An 18240-nucleotide genomic window follows, 5' to 3' on the forward strand; every position below is an offset into this window, starting at 1 on the left:
CTCGATATCGTTCAGCTTTTTCCCGGGCTCTGATAGCCTATGGAAGCCGTAGGAAGTGTCACGTTATTGCACAGATCCTGAGTCTTCAATAAAAAGAGCCAAGATGAAACACTACTTCTCAGACAGGCCACTTCCTGCTTGAAATCTTCTCAGGTTTTGGCCTGCCATATGAGTTCTGTTATACTCACAGACACCATTCAAACAGTTTTAGAAACTTTGGGTGTTTTCTATCCAAAGCCAATAATTATATGCATATTCTAGTTACTGGGCAGGAGTAGTAACCAGATTAAATCGGGTATGTTTTTTATCCGGCTGTGTCAATACTGCCCCCTAGCCCTAACAGGTTAAACGAATCACAGAATAGTAATTAACTAGGAAGTCGAGGCACCACGGGAAAATGTTGTTAATAGAGTTACGATTTCCCGAATATAACTCTTCAGATATTTTATTATCTTATTGATTACAGTCTTCTATTAATGTATTATTACCTCATCAGTCTCATTCCTGAATGTCGCAAACCCTTGGATATCTGCACGAACCCTAACATTAATCATGAATCAGCGATATACAAATTGGCTTAACTATGTATTTACTAACTAACTAATCAATCACATAATTACATAAACACACACACAGTAGGTTATACATTGGTTATTAACATGACACAAAGAAAAGTCCCTAGTGGACGAAACCAATATGACAGATTGGTAGACAAAGGAAAGGGGTGGGGACAGCTCAAGAGGGTGAAATTCCGAGTCGATAACTACATTCATGGAAATGTTAATTCTTTGAACATGAACAACCGCTGATTTGAAAATAAATTTCAATTTCAATATTTACAAGTTTATGTCTTTGTTGTCCCTTTCTGCGATCGCCGGTCCGTCTGCTGGACAGATATTCGACAGAAAGTCTCTGGTTTGTCTACCAGAGATCAAACTATTTCGTAGTTGTAGCTTGTTATAATGGATATGTCAGAGTACCATTCGGTCGTTCAAACCGGTTGCTTTTACCAAACTAAAGTACTTAAACAGCTGCAGCCTGAATAATTGTTCTTTAGTTTGTAGATTTCTTAGCCATTTCAACGTGGGATTGATCTCCAATTTCTCTGGTCTTGTCCATTGGTAGAGTTGCCAACCATTTCAACTGGTCTGATGTACATTTTGTCAGAAGTGGGTTTTATACTTTTAGTAGAAAAGGAGGCATTCCATGACACCATGTAATATCTGTGCTCACAGGGGCGTGGCAACTGACTGATCATAAGTCACTATGAAAAACATTTCTCATTTAGAAGACTAAGATCACATTGTTATCTTTCCGAAAGCATTCCTATGATTAATAATTTATTTTATACAACATTCAGATGCACACCTCATAATTGAGAAGTGTATACAAACGAAGATACAGTAATGTGTGTCTCCTGTCCTTCATGAGGTCACCAAATGAAACAAACTCGACAAGACTTTTCCTTAAGTGTCCACGGACCACTAAAACTGCTTGGAATACAGAGTAGGATAGAGAGGACGCTGTAGAGCTGATCCTTCAGATCTTCACAGGAGAGTTATGACACTGCACTCTGACTGCAGTTACACTGAAAAATTACTGCAGTAAAAAAAAACGGTGTTATTTTGGACGCAGTGTACTGCAGTTATACTGCACTCTGAATGCAAACTTTTTTCATAAGGGTGCCCACAGAATTTAGAAACTTTGTCATGTCTGTCATGTGGCTCAGTTGGTAGAGCATGGTGTTTGCATGGTGTTTGCAACACCAGGATTGTGGGTTCAATTCCCACGGGGGGCCAGTATGGAGAAAAAAATGTATGAAATGTATGCATTCACTACTGTAAATTGCTCTGGATGAGAGCGTCTGCTAAAATGTAAATGTAATGTCATGAGAGTGCATGAACACACACGACCCTTCCCCTAAAAATGTCACTTTTAAAAGTGTAGTAACTGCGGTTGACTGTGGTATTTTGGATGTAGTTGTTACAGCTGAACTGCAGTTATTCTGCAATCTAACTGCAGTTACACTGCAGTAAAAAAACTGTAATTTTGGTATACTGCAGTTAGAGTGCAGTATAACTGCAGTTCAACTGCAGTAATTGTGTAATTACTGCGTCCAAAATGCCAAGATCAGTGGGACAATGTATGTGATGCCACGTGACCACGTGCAGTTGGAGCGCGGGAGATTCCAGTTCAATGCACTCACTATACTTTACGGCTCCGGTTAACTAGAATAAAGAAGAACTCATGTTAAAAAGAACAATAATTTTCTTTAGTATTTCTTGAACAAGAAGATGCCACAGCTCATGCAATAGATAAAGGTATGTGCATGCTTTATATTCACACCCCTTGACCTTTTCCACATTTTGTTGTATAACAAATTGCATTTAAATGTATTTACTTGAGATTTTTTGGTCACTGGCCAACAAACAATACCCCATAATGTCAAAGTGGAGTTATGTTAAAAATATATATATATATATTAATAATGAAAAGCTGAAATGTCTTTGATTCAATAATTATTCAACCTCTTTGTTATGGCAACCCTAAACAATTTTTGCATGGACATTTCAAACACAGATACAACCACAAAGACTAGGGATGATTTCCAATGCCTCGCAAAGAAGGGCACCTATTGGTAGATTGCAGACACTGAATATACCTTTGAGCATGGTGAAGTTATTAATTACACTTTGGATGGTGTATCAATACACCCAGTCTTTACAAATATACAGGTGTCCTTCCAAACTCAGTTGCCAGAGAGGAAGGAAACAGCTCAGGGATTTCACCATGAGGCTAATGGTGGCTTTAAAACAGTTACAGGGCTTAATGGCTGTGATAGGAGAAAACTGTCGATGGATCAACAACATTGTAGTTACTCAACAATAATAGCCTAAATGACAGAGTGAAAAGAAGGGAGACTTTATAGAATAAAAGTATTCCAAAACAAGTCACTAAAGTAATACTGCAAAAAATGTGGATAAGCAATTCACTTTTGACCTGAATACACAGTGTGATATTTCTGGTAAATCCAATACAACACATTAATGATAACCACTCACCATATGTTCAAGCATAGTGGTGGCTGTAATCATTATGGATTGGGGAGTTTTTCAGGATAAAAAAAAGAAACTGAGTGGAAAAAAACACATTCATTGTTGGACATAAGACTGTAAAAACATTAGGAAATCAGCTCCAAGCAATTTTAAGTTAAGAAATCTGTTCCCAAGTATTCCCATGCATAATGGAGAGACACATGATCCTATTCAAATGTAAGCAACATTTGAAATTATTATGTTTTAGTCAAAAATGATATCTGTTTGGGCATGTTGCAGTCAATTTGCAGTCCACAAAATATTTGTAATTATGATCCGGCAACCCAACCATCCGTTCCAGAAAAAAACGGCCCGAGGCTGAATCTAGTTGATGATCCCTGTCCTACATGCTGACCAGACTAACTCTGAACCAACTACATTAATTTGAGGACAGGTTGAAAAGTATTAAACATGAATAGATTCCTGTTGCTAGCTAATTTGATCTGGGATATACACATTGGGTTGTTAAATTACCTGAAATGCACAAGGTCCTCTACTCTGACAATTAATCCACAGATTTTATTCATGTCATATTCATCGTAATGATGGGACCAAAACGCAGTGGGTGCAGTGCCCATCTTCTTCTTCTTTTATTTTACTAAACGTGAACACTTAACAAAAATAACAAACAACGACGAAACAGTTCTATAAGGCTTACCAGCTATACAGAAAAGAACTACCCACAAACACAGTGACAAGGCCTACGACCTGACTTAGCCATACTACCCGTGTGCCCCCCCAAAAAAAACAATGTGGGGGCTGCCTCTCGCACTTGCCAATCTCTGCATATAATGCCTCGTAATGGCGCCGCTCCACGTTGGCTGCCTCCAGCTCCTCCTTAGGGCGCCGGTACACCCCAGCCTTGTGCCAAGGTCCTGCCCCATCCAGGATCTCCCAGGTCCATGACTCCATATAGCTCCTCTGCTGCTCCTTCCTCCGCTGCTTGGTCCTGTTTTGGTGGGTAGTTCTGTCATATTCGTCTTAATGATGGGACCAAAACGCAGCGGGTGCAGTGCTCATCTTCTTCTTCGTTTATTTTACTAAACGTGAACACTTAACAAAAATAACGAACAACGACGAAACAGTTCTATAAGGCTTACCAGCTATACAGAAAATAACTACCCACAAACACAGTGACAAAAACCCCCTACTTAAATATGGCCTCCAATTAGAAGCAACGAAGAACAGCTGCTTCCAATTGAAGGCCAAACTAAACCTGAACATAGAAATAGACATTCAAACATAGAAATAGACAACATAGAACATTACCCAAAAACTCAAGACACATAAATCAAACACACCCCTGCCACGTCCTGACCATACTATAATAACAAAATGACCCCTTACTGGTCAGGACGAGACAGTACCCCCCCCCCCAAAGGTGCAGACCCCGAATGCACCTTAACCAAAAGACCCCAACAATAACCCACAACAACAAAACAAAAAAATAAAGGGAGGGAAGGGAGGGTGGCCACCGTCACCGACGGTTCCTGTGCAAACACCTCCCCCTTCCCCAAACTCCCCCCTACGGAGGTGGCTCTGGCCCTAGTCTCCAACCTAACCTGTCTGCTGAAGGCTCTGGGCTGAGGAGCGACTCTGGCTGCGCCGGACTGGCGGGCGACTCTGGCTGCGCCGGACTGGCGGGCGACTCTGTCGGTTCCGGATTGTGGGACGTCTCTGTCGGTTCCGGACTGTGGGATGTCTCTGTCGGTTCCGGACTGTGGGAGGTCGCCGGAAGCTCTAGACGGGGCACTGTTGCCGGAAGCTCTAGACGGGGCACTGTCGCCGGAAGCTCTAGACGGGGACTGCGCACTAAAGGCCTGGTGCGTGGGGCTGGCTTTGGAGGCGCCAGACTAGGGACGTGCACCACAGGGCTAGTGCGAGGAGCAGGAACAGGACGTACTGGACTGGGCAAGCGCACTAAAGGTCTGGTGCGTGGGGCTGGCTTTGGAGGCGCCAGACTGGTGACACGCACCTCAAGGCTAGTGCGAGGAGCAGGAACAGGACGTACTGGACTGGGCAAGCGCACTAAAGGCCTGATGTGTGGGGCTGGCTTTGGAGGCGCCAGCCTAGTAACACGCACATCAAGGCTAGTGCGAGGAGCAGGAACAGGGTAAACTGGACCCTGGAGATGCACTGGAGGTCTGGAGCATACGGCCTGCACAACCCTTCTTGGCTGAGTGCTCACCATAGCCTGGCCAAACTGAGGAGCTTTCACCGTTTGCACCGGCCTTTGAATGCGTCTGGGCAATACAGTGCGCATTTCCGCATAGCTCGATGCTTTCTCGATCCGTCGCTCCCCGTAATAAGCACGGGGAGTTGGCTCAGGTCTACGACCTGACTTAGCCATACTGCCCGTGTCCCCCCCCCCAAAAAAAAAATGTGGGGGCTGCCTCTCGCACTTGCCAATTTCTGCATATAACGCCTCGTAATGGCGCCGCTCCGCGTTGGCTGCCTCCAGCTCCTCCTTAGGGCGTCGGTACTCCCCAGCCTGGTGCCAAGGTCCTGCCCCATCCAGGATCTCCTCCCAGGTCCATGACTCCATATAGCTCCTCCGCTGCTCCTTCCTCTGCTGCTTGGTCCTGTTTTGGTGGATAGTTCTGTCATATTCGTCGTAATGATGGGACCAAAACGCAGTGGGTGCAGTGCTCATGTTCTTCTTCTTTTATTTTACTAAACATGAACACTTAAAAAAAATAACAAACAACGACGAAACAGTTCTATAAGGCTTACCAGCTATACAGAAAATAACTACCCACAAACACAGTGACAAAAACCCCCTTCTTAAATATGGCCTCCAATTAGAAGCAACGAAGAACAGCTGCTTCCAATTGAAACCAAACATGAACATAGAAATAGACTAAATAGACATTCAAACATAGAAAAGGACAACATAGAACATTACACAAAAACCAAAGACACATAAATCAAACACACCCCTGCCACGTCCTGACCATACTATGATAACAAAATGACCCCTTACTGGTCAGTACGTGACAATATATTTATTTTTGTTTCTAGTAATCTCTCCTCCTTCAGGCTTCTTCTTCTTCTTCTTCGGACTTACGTGGGTACAGTGCCTTGCAAAAGTATTTTTCCTATTTTGTTGCATTACAACCTGTAATTTAAACAAATTTTAATTTGGATTTCATGTAATGGACATATACACGAAATTAATAAAATAACTTGTTTCAGAAAATTCAAAAAATAAATAAATGGAAAAGTGATGGGTGCATATGTATTCACCCCCTTTGCTATGAAGCCCCTAAATAAGATCTGGTGTAATCAGTTACCTTCAGAAGTTACATAATTTGTTAAATAACGTCCACCTGTGTGCAATCTAAGTGTCACATGATCTCAGTATATATACACCTGTTCTGAAAGGCCCCAGAGTCTGCAACATCACTAAGCAAGGGGCACCACCAAGCAAGCAGCACCACGAAGACCAAGGAGCTCTCCAAACAGGTCATGGACAAAGTTGTGGAGAAGTACATATCAGGGTTGGGTTATAAAAAAATATCTGAAACTTTGAACATCCCACGGAGCACCATTAAATCCATTATTAAGAAATGGAAAGAATATGGCACCACAACAAGCCTGCCAAGAGAGGGCCGCCCACCAAAACTCACAGACCAGTCATGGAGGGCATTAATCAGAGAGGCAACAAAGAGACCCAAGATAATCCTGAAGGAGCTGCAAAGTTCCACAGTGGAGATTGGAGTATCTGTCCAAAGGACCATTTTAAGCCACAGAGCTGGCCTTTACGGAAGACTGGCCCAAAGAAATACATTGCTTAAAGAAAGAAATAAGCAAACACATTTGGTGTTTGCCTAATGGTATGTGGGAGACTCCACAAACATATGGAAGAAGGTACTCTGGTCAGATGAGACTAAAATGTAGCTTTTTGGCCATCAAGGAAAATGCTATGTCTGGCGCAAACCCAACACCTCTCATCACCCCGACAATGCCATCCAGTGAAGCATGGTGGTGGCAGCGTCATGCTGTGGGGATGTTTTTTTGTCAGCAGGAACTGGGAAACTGGTTAGAATTGAAGGAATGATGGATGGCACTAAATACAGGAAAATTCTTGAGGGAAACCTGTTTCAGTCTTCCAGAGATTTGAGACTGGGACGGAGGTTCACCTTCCAGCAGGACAATGGCCCTAAGCATACTGCTAAAGCAACACTCAAGTGGTTTAAGGGGAAACATTTAAATGTCTTGGAATGGCCTAGTCAAAGCCCAGACCTCAATCCAATTGAGAATCTGTGGTACAACTTAAAGGTTGCTGTACACCAGCAGAACCGATCCAACTTGAAGGAGCTGGAGCAGTTTTGCCTTGAAGAATAGGCCAAAATCCCAGTGGCTAGATGTGCCAAGCTTATAGAGACATACCCCAAGAGGCTTGCAGCTATAATTGCTGCAAAAGGTGGCTCAACAAAGTACTGACTTTGGGGGGGTGAATAGATATGCACGCTCAAGTTTTCATTTTTTCTGTCTTATCTGTTTCACAAAAAAAAAAATTGCATCTTCAAAGTGGTAGGCATGTTGTGTAAATCAAATGATACAAACCCCCCAAAAATCTATTTTAATTCCAGATTGTAAGGCAACAAAATAGTAAAAATGCCAAGGGGGTGAATACTTTCGCAAGCCACTGTGTATGCTCCTAAAAACCAGTCAGAAGAGGGCACGTGGGTATATGCTCCTAAAAACCAATGAGGAGATTGGAGCGGCGGAACTTGCAGCGCGTCACTTGCAGCTACGCAGACTCTTGTTGACACGTGCTAGCAGATTGGGTGCAATGATTGAGTAACATTTATGTGTACATTTATTTTGCAACGCTCGCGCACATGACACGAGCGTTGTGGTTGGCATGTTAGAGACTTACCCAGAAAGACTCACAGCTATAATCACTGCCAAAGGTGATTCTAACACGTATTGAGTCGGGGTTGAATCTAATCAAGGTATAGTCGTGTTTTATTTTTCATAGATTTTGTACAATTGTTCAAATTTTTCTTCCACTTTCACATTACAGAGTATTTTGTGTAGATCTTGGAGAAAAAAAAAGACAATTAAATCCATTGTAATAACACTTCGTAACAAAACAAAATGTGGAAGAAGTCAAGGGGTGTGAATACTTTCTGAAGGCAATGTATATAAATACCAGGTAAGTGTTACTCAACATTGGTTACCCCTGTCACCAGGTATTCCATAGAGATGACCACTGACCTGGGGAAATATTTCTACATTGACATCACTTCCGGGGCGTTGATGACGGTGCTGGCGCTAGACAGAGAAGAGTTATCCTGGCATAACATCACCGTCCTGGCAATGGAGATGAGTACGTCACACACACACACACGTACACACACACACGTACACACACACACGTACACACACACACGTACACACACACACGTACACACACACGTACACACACACACTGATACCGTTTACACACATCTATAGGGTGAGTCCCAAATGACACCCTATTGTCTACATAGTACAAAAGAAGTGCACTATATAGGGAACATGGTGCCATTTGGGACGAAGCCACGTACGGTATGCTACATACACATATATCTGGTTTATTTTCAATAAGGCCACATTATTATATTATATTGTGTGACAATATAAAACAGACTTGTACACAGCGGGAGTATTCAGGACCCAGGAGAGTCACCTTCAGTCCTCTTGTTTTGTTTTTGTTTGTTTGGAATGCACACTAACGAGGGGAGCTTTGTTTTAATTAACGGCTTCATTGAATAAAACACACCTTAATTGGGTCAAATTGGCACATATGAATCAATTGGTTATCAGAAGGAGGGGGGGTGGAGAGGGACAGGGACAAAAGAAGACAGCAGAGGAATAGAAATTATCCAGTGTGGTGGGAGGGCTGTGTTGTAGCTGTAGGCCCCAGGGAGAGATGGAGGGGGAGAGAGAGAGAGAGAGTTGTTACTTGGAGTCTACACACACACCCACACACACACACACATGCAGCGCAGAGAGCCAGTCACCCTCAACTGGAGAGTGCCAAAGTCAAGCTATTGATTGATCAATTGTTTGATGAAAGCTGAGAAAGTAGTTACTGCCTGCTAGCATTTCCATTGCCAAGTACACATTTCCACTGCTAGCATTTCCAGTGATTAAGGTATGCAAATGGCCATTTAGGATAATAACTGAATTGTAATCTTATTCTAAGCAACCATTTCGAGTATTTCATCCTAGTCTGTCTTTCGGCATTGGCTAGTGTGTGTGTGTGTGTCTTGTACACTAACTTGTGTGTGTGTGTATATGTGTGTGTTTTCTTCCAGGTAATCCCAGTATGATCGGGAGTGTGTCTGTAGCTGTGAAGATTCTGGACGTGAATGATAACCCTCCATCGCTGACACAGTACTTTGAAGCATTCGTCTGTGAGAGCGCCAAGGCTGGACAGGTACAGAGGCATACATACACACACACATACACATACACATGGAAGATACACATGCAAGACCTGAACAGAGGCAGACCAATAACCAGCATTTGCAAACCTGTGATTTTATCGTATGAAGAATTATTCAAAATGATGGAATACTGTAAATAAATATCTGCATAATAATATCTGTCAGTTTCACTCACAACTTGTCTCAGGTCGGTGATCCTAACTGTCTCTCTCTCCCATCTCCTGGCTGTTGTCTTGTTGTCTGGTGACCTAAGCTGATTCAGACAGTGACGGCAATAGACCCAGATGATCCTCTGGGAGGTCAGCACTTCTACTACAGCCTGGCACCAGAGGCTGCTAACAACCCCAACTTCACCCTCAGAGACAACCAAGGTAAATAAAGGCTTTATTATACAGCAGTAAAACCCACATCACTACCTGCACGTGAATTTTTTTGTAACACTCCACCATTTTCTGTTGACATAATTTCCCTTTTGTGCTTAATTCTTTAGAGTCTAAGGTGTGGGCTTGATTTTGAATTTTAGGACCCCTTTAGGTATCAGAAACAATAAAAAAAATGTATGCAGGTATATTTGATAAAATATTGATTTTGGCCTTTAAAGCCCATGGAAACGAAAGGGATTACAAATTCATAAATTGCAAAAAGGGACAGTCAAAAAATAAATAATAAGAAAAACGGTTTTGAAGTGCGTGTCCGAAATCTAGGAGATATATAAAGGTGAAAAACTTTTTTTTTAACCGGTACTGATTACCTTCAGACGAGTCATGTGACACTTGTGGGGGTCATAGAACAAACGGAGAACACCATCGTGTTCGTGAGAATCTCCATTTCCCATAGAGGCGTGTTCGTGAGAATCTCCATTTTCCACATTAGTTTGTAGCCCAAACAGTTCAGATGCTACCAAACAGAGGTTGGCACATCGACAGTACCGTCTTCAGACGAGTCTGAAGGGGGTCGTAGAGGGGCGTGGAGCAAAGCCATAGAGTTGTCATAATAGTTTGTAGGTCAAACATTTCAGATGCTACAGACGTTTACTTGAAAAAACAGATTTTTGGGATGACTCATGGTCTGACAAACACCGCTCTTGGTAATGATGTTACATACACTGAGTGTACATACATTAGGAACACCTTCCTAATATTAACCTGTTAGGGCTTGACACGGCTGGATAAAAAACGTACCCGATTTAATCTGGTTACTACTCCTGCCCAGTAACTAGAATATGCATATAATTATTGGCTTTAGATAGAAAACACCCTAAAGTTTCTAAAACTGTTTGAATGGAGTCTGTGAGTATAACAGAACTCGTATGGCAGGCCAAAACCTGAGAAGATTCCATGCAGGAAGTGGCCTGTCTGACAATTTCTTCCCCTTCTTGAATATCTCTATCCATTACAGAGGATCTCTGCTGTTACGTGACACTTCCTACGGCTCCCATGGGCTCTCAGAAGGCGGCAAAAAGCTGAATCGTGGCTTTGCAGGCTCTGGCTGAAAAAAAGTAGCGCGTTTGGGTAGTGGCTGGTTACAGTACTGTGAGACTCAGGCGTGTGCCCGCGTCGATCGAATGCTTTGTTTTCTTTCCTCTGTTTACCTAAACGCAGATTCCCGGTCAGAATATTATCGCTTTTTTACGAGAAAAATGGCATAAAAATGGATTTTAAACAGCGGTTGACATGCTTCGAAGTACGGTAATGGAATATTTAGACATTTTTTGTCACGAATTGCGCCATGCTCGTGACCCTTATTTACACTTCGGATAGTGTCTTGAACGCACGAACAAAACGTCGCTATTTGGATATAACGATGGATTATTTTGGACCAAACCAACATTTGTTATTGAAGTAGGAGTCCTGGGAGTGCATTCTGACGAAGAACATCAAAGGTAATCAAACTTTTGTAATAGTAAATCGGCGTTTGGTCAGGGCTAAACTTGGTGGGTGTCTAAATGGCTAGCCGTGATGGCTGGGCTATCTACTCAGAATATTGCAAAATGTGCTTTCACCGAAAAGCTATTTTAAAATCGGACACCTCAATTGCACAAAGGAGTTCTGTATCTATAATTCTTAAAATAATTGTTATGTTTTTTGTGAACGTTTATCGAGAGTAATTTAGTAAATTCACCGGAGGTTTGCGGGGGGTATGCTAGTTCTGAACGGCACATGCTAATGTAAAAAGCTGTTTTTTGATATAAATATGAACTTGATTGAACAAAACATGCATGTATTGTATAACATAATGTCCTAGGTGTGTCATCTGATGAAGATCATCAAAGGTTAGTGCTGCATTTAGCTGTCTTCTGTGTTTTTGTGACATTATATGCAAGCTTGAAAAATGGGTGTCTGATTATGTCTGGCTGGGTACTCTGCTGACATAATCTAATGTTTTGCTTTCGTTGTAAAGCCTTTTTGAAATCGGACAGTGTGGTTAGATTAACGAGAGTCTTGTCTTTAAAATGGTGTAAAATAGTCATATGTTTGAGAAATTTAAGTAATAGCATTTCTAAGGTATTTGAAAATCACGCCACGGGATTACACTGGCTGTTGCGTAGGTGGGACGATTTCGTCCCGCCTAGCCCAGAGAGGTTAACCTGTTATGGCTAGGGGGCAGTATTTTCACTGCTGGATAAAAAACGTACCCGATTTAAGGTAGAGACTTCATATTCAGGATTCTGTTTAAGTCTACCCCAAAGACAACGTGTGTGGAGCAAGAGCTTCTTGTGACATCCGGAAGTTGTTAAAAACAGCCTAGAGCTATTGTCATATAAAACGCACATAGTGAAAATCACGCAACTCAACCATCTGTCATTCAGTCAATTCTTAAGGTAGAGACTTCATATTCAGGATTCCTTCTATGCCTACCCCAAAGACAACGTGTGTCTATTATTTTTGCAAAAAAACTAAAACACACACACACAATTTGGCCATAGGGACGTAGTGTGGGGCTTAGAGGCTTATACCGCTTTCAATAGTTACTTTCGTTGAAACCGTCAGACCTAGAGCTCCGAAATTTTAGAAACCTGTTCTAGAGCTCAAGTCGATAGTGCACGGTGATTTATGTGGCTCTAGAAGGTTCTCAGACCGAGAAACCGCCTCGTGCATTTGCAATATGTTCAATTCATTTTGTATATCACGGACATGGCGACATGTAGAAATGCCCCAGAGTCGCAAGACTAGGTGCATTGAAACCGCCTCGGCCCATAGAGACGGACCCCAATGTATCTGTCCGATAGCTCATTCAGGGACCCCGTAGTAACGCCCTGAAAAAGTGAATTTGCAGCACCAATTAAGGCCATTGCTCGGGCACCGAATGACCTATCAAGCCGAAACTTGGGATTCGGGGTCGCCTCACATAGGCCTACACATATTGTTAGAGCTGGACCCGCAGCTGTAACGTAACTATGTGTTTTATGTTTTTTTTTATGGTTAAAATTGAAAGCACTGTGAATTATAAGCCTTCTCTGACATATGTGATAGTTGGCTTCTATACGAGTTGGAAAAAGTGGATTTGGTGTCAGATGGTATCAGTTTGGTGTCAGAATGACATCTAATTGACTGATGGACGCTGACTTCTGGGTGACGAGCAATGGAGAGGAACCACAGTCACTGCCCGGCCATCCCGAGTTCATCGGGCCAGTCAATTATGCATTTCTGCAGTATTTTTGAGCATGCCTAAATTCGTGATGCTAAATGCCCATTGAATCATATTGCAAACGTAACGAGCAATATTGCAAACGTAACGCGCATTTGCAATATGATTCAACAGCAAAAAATATCACCAAAGTTGACATGATGAATCATATTGCGAACGTAACGCGTAATATTGCAAACGTAACGTGCATTTGCAATATGATTCAACAGCAAAAAATATCACCAAAGTTGACATGATGAAATCAACACAATGAGCGATAGAGAGGAACCACAGTCACTGCACGGCCATCCCCAGTTCATTGGGACAGTCAATTATGCATTTCTGCAGGGTTTTTGAGCATGCCAAATTTGTGATGTTGAGGCCCATTGAAACATATTGCAAATGCGCATCCGTGCACATGGTGACCCGAAATGGGTTACCAGGATACATTTTTTCGAAGGGTTTTAAATGCCTTTAGGAGGGTGCAAGGGGTCCACGGTTGGGTAGGGAGCACCTTCCATCAGTGCCCATCCAGAATGGGGCGCCCCTAGTCATTTTGGACATTTTTCAAAAAATCGCTAAAAAACGACAGTCCCACTTCTCTCATGTCACCATCAAGCCATGGAGAGGAACCACAGTCACTGCACGGCCATCCCCAGTTCATCGGGACAGTCGATTATGCATTTTTGCAGTGTTGTTGAGCATGCCAAATTCGTGATGTTGAGGCCCATTGAAACATATTGCAAATGCGCATCCGTGCACATGGTGACCCGAAATGGGTTACAAGGATACATTTTTTAGAAGGGTTTTAAATGCCTTTAGGGGGGTGCAAGGGGTCCACGGTTGGGTAGGGAGCACCTTCCATCAGTGCCCATCCAATATGGTGCGCCCCTAGTCATTTTGGACATTTTTCAAAAAAAATCGCTAAAAAACAGCAGTCCCACTTCTCTCATGTCACCATCAAGCCATGGAGAGGAACCACAGTCACTGTCCGGCCATACCGAGATCATTGGGACAGTCAATTATGCATTTCTGTAGTATTTTTGAGCATGCCTAAATTCGTGATGCTAAATGCCCATTGAATCATATTGCAAACGTAACGCGCATTTGCAATATGATTCATCAGCAAAAAATATCACCAAAGTTGACATGATGAAATCAACACAACGAGCGATGGAGAGGAACCACAGTCACTGCACGGCCATCCCGAGATCATCGGGCCAGTCAATTATGCATTCTGAGCATGTCAAATTCGTATTTTTTTTTAAAGCAACAGAGTCCCACTTCTCCCTCATCATACATGACAAGTAGACTGTCTGCGTTGATTCATGGCTTAACATAGGGCTATATATCATTTGGGCAGTATAAATGCCATTTGGTCCATGGTTCACTGACTTTTGGGTTTGGAAACCGACTTCCTATGATCTTACATGGCAAACGGACAAACATCCTGATTTGGCACATTCAATACTTTCATACATGTATAATTGACAAAAAAAGAATTGGACATTTCATTTGCACATTTCTAATGGCATTTGGCAAAAAAAAGAAAAAAATATGTTACTTTTGACCTATGAAATCATATTCCAAATGCACAAATCATATGCCTTATGCACAAGCAAATATGTCACTTTTGACTTCCTATGAAATCATATTCCAAATGCACAAAACATATGCCTTATGCACAAGCAAATATGTCACTTTTAACTTCCTATGAAATCATATTCCAAATGCACAAAACATATGCCTTATGCACAAGCAAAAACAACCCAAAAAATTATGTCAATAAAATATGTCAAATGTATGTCCATACAGCTCTTATACATGTGTAATTGACATAAAAATCGGGCCAGAAACCACTCTTTAACCTCTCTAGGCTAGGCGGGACGAATTCGTCCCACCTACGTAACAGCCACTGCTATCCTGTGGCGCGATTTTCAAAACCTTAAAAATCCTATTACTTCAATTTCTCAAACATATGACTATTTTACAGCCATTTAAAGACAAGACTCTCGTTAATCTAACCACACTGTCCGATTTCAAAAAGGCTTTACAACGAAAGCAAAACATTAGATTATGTCAGCAGAGTACCAAGCCAGAAATAATCAGACACCCATTTTTCAAGCCAGCATATAATGTCACCAAAACCCAGAAGACAGCTAAATGCAGCACTCACCTTTGATGATCTTCATCAGATGACAACCCTAGGACATTATGTTATACAATACATGCATGTTTAGTTCAATCAAGTTCATATTTATATCAAAAACCAGCTTTTTACATTAGCATGTGACGTTCAGAACTAGCATACCCCCCGCAAACTTCCGGGGAATTCGCTAACATTTTACTAAATTACTCACGATAAACGTTCACAAAAAGCATAACAATTATTTTAAGAATTATAGATACAGACCTCCTCTATGCACTCGATATGTCCGATTTTAAAATAGCTTTTTGGTGAAAGCACATTTTGCAATATTCTAAGTACATAGCCCAGGCATCACGGGCTCGCTATTTAGACACCCGGCAAGTTTAGCACTCACCATAATCATATTTACTATTATAAAAGTTTCATTACCTTTTGTTGTCTTTGTCAGAATACACACCCAGGACAGCTACTTCAATAACAAATGTTGGTTTGGTCCAAAATAATCCATCGTTATATCCGAATAGCGGCGTTTTGTTCGTGCGTTCCAGACACTATCCGAAATAGTAAAGAAGTGTCACGCGCATGGCGCAATTCGTGACAATAAAATTCTAAGTATTCCATTACCGTACTTCGAAGCATGTCAACCGCTGTTTAAAATCAATTTTTACGACATTTTTCTCGTAGAAAAGCGATAATATTCCGACAGGGAATCTCCTTTTCGGCAAACAGAGGAAAAAATCCCAAAGGCGGGGGCGGTCGGGGTCACGCGCATAAGCTAGTGTCTCTTGATCGGCCACTTGAGAAAGGCGATAATGTGTTTCAGCCTGGGGCTGGAATGACGACATTCTGTTTTTTCCCGGGCTCTGAGCGCCTATGGACGATGTGGGAAGTGTCACGTTAGAGCAGAGATCCTTAGTAAATGATAGAGATGGAAAAGAAGTTCAACAAATGGTCAGACAGGCCACTTCCTGTAAAGGAATCTCTCAGGTTTTGACCTGCCATTTGAGTTCTGTTATACTCACAGACACCATTCAAACAGTTTTAGAAAATGTAGGGTGTTTTCTATCCATATGTAATAAGTATATGCATATTCTAGTTACTGGGTAGGAGTGGTAACCAGATTAAATCGGGTATGTTTTTTATCCAGCCGTGTCAATGCTGCCCCCTAGCCCTAACAGGTTAACCTCTTACATCTAGACGTTCCGCTAGCGGAACAACTGCTCCAATATCCAATGATAGGCGTGGCGTGAATTACAAATTCCTCAAAAATCCAAAAACTTCAATTTTTCAAACATATGACTATTTCACAGCATTTTAAAGACAAGACTCTCCTTTATCTAACCACACTGTCCGATTTCAAAAAAGCTTTACAGCGAAAGCAAAACATTAGATTATGTCAGCAGAGTACCAAGCCAGAAATAATCAGACACCCATTTTTCAAGCTAGCATATAATGTCACAAAAACCCAGAAGCCAGCTAAATGCAGCACTAACCTTTGATGATCTTCATCAGATGACACACCTAGGACATTATGTTAAACAATACATGCATGTTTTGTTCAATCAAGTTCATATTTATATCAAAAAACAGCTTTTTACATTAGCATGTGACGTTCAGAACTAGCATACCCCTCGCAAACTTCCGGGGAATTTACTAACAATTTACTAAATTACTCACGATAAACGTTCACAAAAAGCATAACAATTATTTTAAGAATTATAGATACAGAACTCCTCTATGCACTCGATATGTCCGATTTTAAAATAGCTTTTTGGTGAAAGCACATTTTGCAATATTCTAAGTACATAGCCCAGCCATCACGGGCTAGCTATTTAGACACCCGGCAAGTTTAGCCTTCACCAAAATCAGATTTACTATTATAAAAGTTTGATTACCTTTTGTTGTCTTCGTCAGAATGCACTCCCAGGACTGCTACTTCAATAACAAATGTTGGTTTGGTCCCAAATAATCCATCGTTATATCCGAATAGCGGCGTTTTGTTCGTGCGTTCCAGACACTATCCGAAATGGTAAATCAGGGTCACGCGCATGGCGCAATTCGTGACAAAAAAATTCTAAATATTCCATTACCGTACTTCGAAGCATGTCAACCGCTGTTTAAAATCAATTTTATGCAATTTATCTCGTAAAAAAGCGATAATATTCCGACCGGGAATGTCCTTTTCGGCAAACAGAGTAAAAATCACAAAGACGGGGGTGGCCAGGGCACGCGCCTAAGCCCACAGTCCCTTGATCGGCCACTTGACAAAGGCGATAATGTGTTTCAGCCTGGGGCTGGAATAACGACATTCACGTTTTTCCCGGGCTCTGACAGCCCATGGAAGACGTAGGAAGTGTCACGTTAGAGCAGAGATCCTTTGTAAAAGATAGAGATGGCAAAGAAGTTCAAGAAATGGTCAGACAGGCCACTTCCTGTAAAGTAATCTCTCAGGTTTTGACCTGCCATTTGAGTTCTGTTATACTCACAGACACCATTCAAACAGTTTTAGAAACTTTGGAGTGTTTTCTATCCAAAGCCAATAATTATATGCATATTCCAGTTACTGGGCAGGAGTAGTAACCAGATTAAATCGGGTACGTTTTTTATCCAGCCGTGAAAATACTGCCCCCTAGCCATAACAGGTTAAGAATTGACTGAATGACAGATGGTTGAGTTGCGTGATTTTCACTATCTGTTGGTTGGCCATATGACAATAGCTCTTGGGTGTTTTTAACAACTTCCGGTTGTCACAGGAAGTTCTTACTCAACACACGTTGTCTTTGGGGTAGACATAAACAGAATCCTGAATAAGAAGTCTCTACCTTAAGAATTGACTGAATGACACATGGTTGAGTTGCGTGATTTTCACTATGTGCAGGTTATATGACAATAACTCTAGGCTGTTTTTAACCACTTCCGGTTGTCA

General features: G+C 41.8%; 1 protein-coding gene across 2 annotated transcripts in view; it reads left to right on the top strand.

Annotated features, from left to right (window-relative positions):
- The window catches only part of LOC106590058 (cadherin-20), a 171361-nt gene that overhangs the window by 148277 nt on the left and 4844 nt on the right, over nt 1–18240 (top strand). For both annotated transcript variants that reach the window (XM_014180571.3, XM_014180570.3), the window contains exons 8-10: nt 8297–8433; nt 9407–9528; nt 9792–9909. In XM_014180571.3, coding sequence (XP_014036046.3) covers nt 8297–8433; nt 9407–9528; nt 9792–9909 — 377 coding nt within the window. The remainder of the gene's footprint in view (nt 1–8296; nt 8434–9406; nt 9529–9791; nt 9910–18240) is intronic.

The sequence above is a fragment of the Salmo salar genome, chromosome 29, assembly GCF_965601325.2.
Source record: "Salmo salar chromosome 29, fSalSal1, whole genome shotgun sequence".
Taxonomy (NCBI): Eukaryota; Metazoa; Chordata; class Actinopteri; order Salmoniformes; family Salmonidae; genus Salmo; species Salmo salar.